The sequence below is a fragment of the Danio rerio genome, chromosome 25 (assembly GCF_052040795.2).
Source record: "Danio rerio strain M-AB ecotype USA chromosome 25, GRCz13ab, whole genome shotgun sequence".
NCBI lineage: Eukaryota > Metazoa > Chordata > Actinopteri > Cypriniformes > Danionidae > Danio > Danio rerio.
The window spans coordinates 947,501-957,500 of NC_141045.1; the positions used below are offsets into that span (position 1 = coordinate 947,501).

Sequence of the window (10,000 nt, forward strand, 5' to 3'; positions counted from 1 at the left end):
ACAAGAAAATCTGCACTTGAGCAGTGTATATTTGAGGGCGCACAAGAAAATCTGCACTTGAGCAGCGTATATTTGAGGGCGCGCAAGAAAATCTGCACTTGAGCTGTGTATATTTGAGGGCGCACAAGAAAATCTGCACTTGAGCAGCATATATTTGAGGGCGCACAAGAAAATCTGCACTTGAGCAGTGTATATTTGAGGGCGCGCAAGAAAATCTGCACTTGAGCAGCATATATTTGAAGTTTTGTGCACGAACAGAGGAAAACGGCGCCTAAGCAGAGATTAACATGCTACTTCTTGCATAGTTAAACTATTATTTAAAGCATATATATTTTATATATATTTTATTTAGTAGATATACGCTTATTTTCTACTTTTATTATGAAAAATGTTGAAAATAATTATTTTTTTTTTCAAATGTGAAAGTTGCGTATTTAAACCTTTTTCATAAGAAAAAAAGACTGTTGGTTTAAGGCAATGTGTGTTTTGATTCGAGTTGTTCAGTGTTGATGATCAATAAATAATCATGGATAGTAGACAGTGTGTGTTTCCTTCACTTATTTTAAAATCAAGTAATGAGTCAGCGCCAATAGTCTAGAGGTTAGCGCGTCGACACATAGCACCCGGCGACCCGAGTTCAATTCCTGGCTCTAGATCCTTCCCCTATCTCCGCTCCCCACACTTTCCTGTCTGTAATCTCCACTGTCCTGTCAATAAAGGTGAAAAAATTAAAAAAAATTAAAAAACAGGTAAAATTCTCTCACTTGTAATATGTGAGCATGTTTACTGTACAATACTTATAAGTGATCAATTAGGGCAAATACATAAAATAATCATTCATTAATCGTAATCAAGTTAAACTGTCCAGTTAATTGAGATTTTGATTTTAGGCCAAATCCCCCAGATCTAGAAACTCTAAGGCTGTATATATGTGTATGTATATATAGCCGTTCAACTTTTTTTTTTTTGTGGCACCAGGTTAAGCTCTCTGACACCTTTACAGCACTCAAATACATTACAAATAAATACAGGCCACAACTAAACATGGAGAATGGTCTCCGAGTAGCGTTCTCCAACATTAAGCGATGAACAAACTTGGGCCTTTTGGTATGTGTGCAAGGTTGTGTGCACGGTTTATAAGCACCTCAGAGAATATTAGGAACCATGAGTCACTGGCATTGTTATTTTAGGGGTCGCAGGCAGAAAAGTTTGGGAACCCCTGTGCTACTCCATTAAAAAGAAACAACACCAACCTAATTAATAGAAGAGCTTAATTAATCAAGCACAGACTTCAAAGTGTTTCCATCTAAGGTGAGCTGCTGCCCTCTATAGGCTAGTAAAGGAACTGCAGCACTCTGAACACTAAAATTAACATAAAAAACATCATATTGCATTAAAAAATCCTATTAGTGACTCTGCTCTCATACTCCAACCCCTAAAAGCATCAACTAAACCCATTCCAGGTGTTCAGCTTCACCCCGTCAGACAGGAAATGACATCACAGCCGCACCTGGAGCACTTCACACACAGCGAGCATGATTAATCCAGAAACTCTCCAGCACAGATGCGCTCGTGTAATTATTTGTTTAAACATATAAACCGGCCCCTCTGCTGGAGTGTACATTAATCTACATTACACACACAGACAGATGTGTATATAAACCATCCCATAATGCTCCGGGACCCAGGTGTCCGGGGTAAATGGGAGCAAACATTATCGTAATTATATGTGACACTTGAAGCAGGTCAGGATTGGGGTTCACATCCTGTTTTCTCGACGAAAGTGGGGGATTTCTGGCACGCAGGCTGAAGATTATCTGAGAGTAATCAACGTGAAACCTTTAGGAGGAGAAAAATACAACTTGCTGGCATTTTAGAGTCTGTTTCATTCACTCAGATGGGTTTAGATTGAACACAAAGACTTTCCAGACCATCTTCAGTGTAAAGTGTTTTAAAGCTACGTATAATTTTTATAAAAAAATTTTATTATTAAATAACACTCTATTGTTAAATGATAATTAGATTATTAATAATTTCTTATTTAGATATACATATATACATACATACATACATAAATACATATATATATATTTCTTCTTTTTCGTTATCTTATACCATTTAAACACATTTTACCTGTTTTATCTATTTTTTATTCTTTTTTTTATATTTTTTATTAGGGACCGAGCACCGAAACGGTGCGTAGGCCCTATTGGAATTGCTCCGTGTATTATTATTCTTCTTCTTCTTCTTCTTCTTCTTCTTCTTCTTCTTCTTCTTCTTCTTCTTCTTCTTCTTCTTCTTCTTCTTCTTCTTCCGCGGAATGAATCGCGGTTTTGAGGGGCTAAACATGCCCGAAAACTCACGCAACTTTGCACACGCCTCAGAAGTGGCGAAAATTTACGTTTGTTATGGGCTTCGGAAGTGGGCGTGGCAAAATGACTCGACAGCGCCACCTAGAAAAATTTAACGGACGAGCCCCCGATCCACGAATCACGCACAAGCGCGAAAATTAGCACACACCTCAAACATGCCAAAACATACGAAAAAGTCTCTTGGAGCCATATCTCAAACTCAACAGGAAGTCGGATATTTTTAACTTCCTGCGGCGAAAAAGTGGCGTTTCCAGGCGTTGTATTTTAACGAACTCCTCCTAGGGATTTTATCCGATCGACACCAAAATTGGGTTTTGTCATCTAAAGGCCTTGGCGATGTTAAATTGCGAAGCTTTAGAGTTTTCATCGATGGGCGTGTCCGTGGCGGCCTCGCAAACTTTGACGATTCGCCACAAAAGAGGAAGTCGTTATAACTCAGGCATGCATTATCCGATCTGCCTCAAAATTCACACGCTTGATAAGCGTCCTGACCTGAACACGTTTACATGCCAATATCCAGATATAGTTATAGCGCCACCTGCTGGCCACAGGAAATGACATGATTTACAGAGTTACAAGATCCTCCCACAAATTTTATCGTACAACACCAAAATTGAGTGGTGTCATCTGAAAGCTCTAGCGATGATATATTGTGAAGATCTAGAATTTTTGCAGAGGGGCGTGTCCATGGCGGTATGACAAACCTCAACGCTTCGCCATGGAACAGGAAGTCCTTATAACTCAACCACACAATGTCCGATCAGCCTGAAACTTCACATGGTTGATAAACGTCATCTCGTGAACACATCCACATAACAATATTGAAGTGGGCGTGGCAAAATGACTCGACAGCGCCACCTAGAAAAATTAAACGGACGAGCCCCCGATCTACAAATCACGCACATGCACGAAAATTGGCACACACCTCAAACATGGCAAAAAATATGAAAAAGTCTCTTGGAGCCATATCTCAAACCCAACAGGAAGTCGGATATTTTTAACTTCCTGTGGCGAAAAAGTGGCGCTTTTGCCATTTTCAGACGTTGTATTTTAACGAACTCCTCCTAGGGATTTTATCTGATAAACACCAAAATTGGGTTTTGTCATCTTAAAGCCTTGGTGATGTTACATTGCGAAGCTTTAGAGTTTTCATCGATGGGCGTGTCCGTGGCGGCCTCGCAAACTTTGATGATTCGCCACAAAACAGGAAGTCTTTATAACTCTGGCATGCATTATTCGATCTGCCTCAAAATTCACACATTTAATAACAGTCCTGACCTGATCAGGTTTACGTGCCGATATCCAGTTACAGTTATAGCGCCACCTGCTGGCCACAGGAAATGACATGTTTGACACTGTAACAAACTCCTCCCACAAACTTTCCCGTATCAGCACCAAAATAGAGTGGTGTCATCTGAAAGCTCTAGCGATGATATATTGTAAAGATCTAGAGTTTTTGCAGAGGGGCGTGTCTGTGGTGGCATGACAAACCTCAACGCTTCGCCATGGAACAGGAATTTCTTATAACTCAACCACACAAAGTCTGATCTGCCTGAAACGTCACATGATTGATAAAAGTCCTCTCCTGAACACATCTACATAACAATACTGAGTCAGTCATAGCGCCACCTGCTGGCAGAATGTAGTTTGTCTTAAAACACAATCTCCACACAATCTCTGATCTGCCTGAAACTTCACATGGTTGATAAAAGTCCGCTCCTGAACACATCCACATAACAATATTGAGTCAGTCATAACGCCACCTGCTGGCAGAAGGTAGTTTGGCTTATAACTCAGCCACACAATGTCCCATGTGCCTGAAACTTCACATGGTTGATAAGATTCCTCTCCGGAAGACATCTACATGCCAATCTTAAGTCATAGTTATAGCGCCACCTGCTGACAGGAGGAAGTTTGGCATAAATCTGTGATTTTCTTAGATTTTTTTTTATATATCGGCTTAAATTATTATTGTTCGCTGTTCTCTGTCATCGTAAGGTCACCGGGCGGCGGTGAGCCCGGGTGCGAGGTCCCTTTCATCGCTGCTTGCAGCTTTAATTTTTATTATTTCTTTTCATTTTCTTACACTTGTCTCTTTTATTCTTGTTTATGTAAAGCACTTTGAATTGCCACTGTGTATGAAATGTGCTATATAAATAAACTTGCCTTGCCTATATATATATATATATATATATATATATATATATATATATGTATATGGGGCGAGGCAGTGCCACAGTAGGTAGTGCTGTCTGCTGTCGCCTCACAGCAGGAAGGTTGCTGGTTCGAACCTCGGTTTAGTTGGCGTTTCTGTGTGGAGTTTGCGTGTTCTCCCTGCTTTCGCGTGGGTTTCCTCCGGTACAGGTGAATTGGGTAGGCTAAATTGTCCGTAGTGTGTGAATATGTGTGTGGATGTTTCCCAGAGATGGGGAAGGGCATCCACTGCTTGAAAAAAACTTGCTGGATAAGTTGGCGGTTCATTCCTCTGTGGCAACCGCGGATTAAAAAAGGGACTAAGACGACAAGAAAATGAATGAAATGAATATATATATATATATATATATATATATATATATATATATATATATATATATATATATATATATATATATATATACACATATACACACACACACATATAATTGAAAAAGACTCATTAAAAACAAAAACATTTCCAAGAGAGAAAGAAAGAAAAGATGAAAGAAATAAGAAAAATAAATAATTAGAAAGACAAAAAGACAGAAAGACAGAAAGAAAGAAAGAAAGAAAGAAAGAAAGAAAGAAAGAAAGAAAGAAAGAAAGAAAGAAACTGCACATTAATCTTGATCTTGCAGAGGATTTTTACACATTTATTGCAGGTTTAAAATGCACCAGAATGTATTTTTGAAGGATTTCAAAAGAAAACTAGGATTAAAACCTTTTACTAAATCAAATAACAGGGCAAAGGAAAGAAAATGATCTGTTTTAGTCCGTCAAACTGCACTGATTGCACATTTCTGAACAGCAGTTTTGCTGAAAGACTCAATTCTATTCTTGAACTCTATTGACGCCCAGCGGCCACATATAAACATTACATTATAAACAGCCTCAGTGTACATTTGCACACATGATGTCAAAACAATCACAAGAAAACATTTAGTATTATTATATATTTGTACATAACATTACGATCCCACCTCTGCTGTGTCAGGGCCATGTTCTCTATAGAGACTATACACAACATGTCCGATTGATGAATGTTAATCGATTTTGTTTATAATACAGGACTGTTAATGCTAAATTAAGTATAATTTGGGCACGGCTGCCAAACATGAATCTTACCAGTTAGATGAATTATATCCACATTTTGATCGACGACGACGAGTGAACGCCACACACACACACACGCACGCACGCACACACACACACACCTGCAAATCATTTAACGTCAGATTCATCATTTGAAGAGTTATACAGTTTAAATAATCCACACGCGCTACATTTTTACATTTTATTAAATCTGAATGCAGAATCTTCGCATATTTCCACATATTTCTAACTTTTAAACGAGTTTAAACGATTGTTATGTTTGATTGATTTCATTTTCCCGCCTTCTTTAAACACACAGAAATAGCGAGCTGTGATTGGTCACGCTGCTTGTCAATCTGTACTGTGAAACATTTTTTATAATAATATTGATATTAATAATAATAATAGTAATAATAATAATAATAGTAATAATAACAATAATAATAATAAAAGACACAAAGTAATATATACATTGAGAAGAAAGAGAAGCAAATATTAATAAATATGTACATTTCTATTATTTTTTGGATTAAGAAATAACTATCACGTGACGTGTTACTTTGAACCAATCACGGTCGAGTTTCAGCCAAACTGTCAGCGTCCTCTTCAGAAATAGCTGCTTCGCCTCATCATTTTTAATATAAATAAATCACATTTTCTGCATAAAACTTGCGTTTTGTGAGCGATGACGTGTGGACATATCTGTTTACACTTTTTATGACGTCACACCACCGTGTAGTTTCAGTCTGAGGCGGATGTTGTGAGAGGGGGAAATGACAACAGACGAAGGAAGTTTCTCAATCTCGGAAAACACGAGTCTTCTGGAGCTCTGAGAGTTTTTAGGACGGACAGTCATCGGTAACGGGCTGGTATGAGTGACGTCACGCCGAACACACCGGTTCGGAAGCTCCGGTTCTCCGCGCTGAGAGCTTTAGCAGACCTGCTGGACCCGCAGGACACCTGGAGGAGCATCATGGCGGACATCAGCAGACCCTGCGGGGAACCCAGATACACACAGATGCACATCAGGTACACACACACACCAAGCAAACTCATAAACAAGAGACAGACTGACAGACATCAATAGTATACAGAAACACACATACACTCTTCTCTACACAGGCAGACAGACAAACATCATCACACACACATAGAGACAGACAGACATCAACACACACACATACACATCAGCAGACTGACAGACACAGAGACTGACAACACACAGACAGATATTCATCCACACACACATCAACACACAGACCGACATCAGCAGACACTTAGACAGACATACACACACACACACACACACACACACACACACACACAGACAGTCTTCAGAACACAGACTGACAGACACAGAGACTGACAACACACACAGACAGAGACATCCGTCCATCCATCCACACATACACACACACATGTGCACAGACGTCAACACACACAGACTGACATCCACAATCACACACAGACTCACATCAGCAGACAGACTGACATCCACACACACACACACACATAGACTGATATCCACACGCACAGTTTAACATCCACACATACACACACACACACACACGCACACACACTCAACATGAAAGAGAGACACACAGACATCAAAACCAACCTTCACTCACAGACAACTTGCATACACACGCACAACACTCACTCACAGACAACACACACACACACACACACACTCTCAGACACAAGATAGACACAAGGTACACACACACATAACACTCGCTCACTTTTTCCAGATTTATTTTTGCTGTTTACAATTGCGGTTTTGTACGGCTGCTCTGTTTGCAGTCCTCCTGTGTGTGTGTGTGTGTGTGTGTGTGTGTGTGTGTGTGTGTGTGTGTGTGTGTGTGTTTACAGTCTCGTGTGTGTGTGTTTGCAGGCGGTTTGAAGCATGCGTCCTGCAGGGAAAGAGTCCCACCATGGAGCTGCTGTTCGACTGGGGAACCTCAGACTGCACTGTTGGAGATCTGGTGGAGCTCCTGATCCGCCATCAGCTGTTCGCCGCCGTCACAGTCCTGCTGCCCGATCACAGCGTCTGCCACACTCACACAGGTAACAGGTATACACAGGTAAAACCCAGAGTTTGTCTCGTTTCAGGGTTATCATACTCCTGAGTTTTCACTTAACCCCCTTTCTGAAACGGGTCCCTGAAGACTCTTCAACATACAATCACCCCTTAACTGTAATCTGGATCTTGGGGTCTGCTGTGTGTGACAATAATATCCAGCTGCAGGCCCGCAGAACCACACACGCTTTAGGCACACACAATCTAGGACACACGATTTAGGCAAACCATATATGGTAACTAAATCTTCAGCATTATCGCCACCTACTGAATTTCACAAATCTGGTTTCCCATTTCAGTCATTATTATTATTATTATTATTATTATTATTATTATATCGTAACGATCATTTTAACATCTCTGCAGTTTCTGAACTCAAATTATGTAAATAAATATAATTGGTTAATTACACTTCTGACTTTATTCATGTGTCCACATACACAAAGAAAACATAATAGACCATCTAATTGTTGGATTAAGTGTAATAAACTAATTCAGGATCTTAATATAATCATACTTGGTCAAAATCACTTTGTTGTAAAATATAAAAAGCAAACAATAATATGTCACTTTAAAATAAATTATCCTACTAGTTAATCATTAAAGCAATATATATATATATATATATAGTTTTAAACTGATTATATAAACTCATTATAATTATAAGTTTATACATAAACTACTATCTTTTACTAAACTGTCACAGCTGTTATATATATTTGCTTATGATTTTTTTATTATTAATAGTTAATTTGTTCCTATTGCTAAATTTTGGTTTAAAAACAATTTATTGCTTACTATAAATTACTACAGTATCAAATGTGGGAAATCATTAATTAAAAGGTTATTAGAAAATTAAGCTAATAAACACTATTAAATAGCTTGAGTAATTATTAATATAGTGTTATACATTTGTTACACTTAAAAAGATTTTTATTACATATAATGTATTATTGCTTATATTAACTTGCTATTATTTCCTCATCATAAATTAATCCATTATATAAATTAAACCTGTCCAAATAAGATCGTTCATCAAGGCCAGCAAACGAGTATCTGCCATATTATTGTCAGATAATAATGACTGATCAGCTATAATGACTGATTAAAAACTGTTCTGTCTATTATATTGAATAGCGATTGGAAACAATGCTTCCCATTCAGCCGTTTCGATTGCAATATTTGTGAAATAAAGTAAAGTAAACACTATTGTTTATCGTGTACAATATTTATTAATCATATATATCAAAATATATCGATGGCGATGTTCAAAAAGATGTTAATAACATTACATCCGTCGGTACCATATATGGTTTGCCTAGATCGTGTGTCCTAGATTGTGTGTGTCTAAAACGTGTGTGGTTCTGCGGGCCTGCAGCTGGATATATCTCGTGTGTGATGCTGTGTGTTGAATGCAGGCTCAGTGTGGTGTGAGGAAGCGGCTCCTGCATCTGCAGTGTGTCTGCAGGCATGCAAAATCACCCAAACTGTAGAGGACGACAGTAATAAACCCCAAAAAGTCTCTAAACCTGTGGAGGATGACAGTAATAAACCCGTCCAGGAGGAGGAGCTGTTTGTGGAGCCGGACAGCAGCTCTGGAGCACAGGAGAGCAGCTGGGACTCCAGCCAAGGTCTTTATGCCTATTCATTGATTTGTTTATTGCTAAAGTGCCATTGATTTGCTGTGCAGTTAAGCAAAATTCAATTTCGACCTCCGATGATTCAAATGAAATCGAAATAAAGTGACATTACAACACATCCCACCCGCTTTACATACTGTTAGGCTCGCAACTACGCACTGGATATGCAAGTTTTATAATTAATTGTGAGCCATGTGGCCTGCCGTAATGTCAGAAGAAAGCGCGTTCTTGTATACCGAACAACTCCCATCAGCCCCCTGTCTCCATCAGGCTTCCACACCTTCAGTCTCCATGAGCTGACGGCGATGACGCAGCACTGGGACGAGAGGCCACTTTCGGATGGGGGCTGCCGGCTGGGCTCCGGAGGGTTCGGAGTGGTGTTCAGAGGACGCATGGGGGATAAACATGTGGCGGTCAAGAAACTCAATCCTGTGAGGCTTTACCTGTTCACTTTTAAACATAAACAAATCTGCACACTGCCACTGGACTCTTTCCACAAGACTGTTCTGGTGTGCTTAACACTCATCAGCAGCTTAAATCCTTTAAAGTTTTTAATATACAGTCAGTATTAGTGTATAAAGCATCTGTCGCACTTGATGGTCATTGATTTTGGACATCTG

The 10,000-nt window shown here is 39.2% G+C and overlaps 2 protein-coding genes across 6 annotated transcripts in view; one reads left to right on the forward strand and one right to left on the reverse strand.

Moving 5' to 3' along the window:
• LOC101886654 (A disintegrin and metalloproteinase with thrombospondin motifs 20) overlaps nucleotides 1–5,795 on the reverse strand; it is a 148,276-nt gene extending 142,481 nt beyond the window's left edge. For both annotated transcript variants that reach the window (XM_087311336.1, XM_087311334.1), the window contains exon 1: nucleotides 5,694–5,795. The gene's annotated coding sequence lies outside the window, so the exon portion shown is untranslated. The remainder of the gene's footprint in view (nucleotides 1–5,693) is intronic.
• The window catches only part of irak4 (interleukin-1 receptor-associated kinase 4), a gene marked incomplete at its 3' end in the record, with an annotated part of 27,743 nt that overhangs the window by 8,632 nt on the left and 9,111 nt on the right, over nucleotides 1–10,000 (forward strand). For 3 of the 4 annotated variants that reach the window (NR_199838.2, NM_001441850.2, NM_001441848.2), the window contains 4 exon segments: nucleotides 6,404–6,689; nucleotides 7,555–7,727; nucleotides 9,159–9,371; nucleotides 9,651–9,811. Coding sequence is in view for 3 of the 4 variants with exons in the window: in NM_001441850.2 (NP_001428779.1) it covers nucleotides 6,532–6,689; nucleotides 7,555–7,727; nucleotides 9,159–9,371; nucleotides 9,651–9,811 (705 nt within the window). 4 annotated transcript variants of the gene reach the window in all.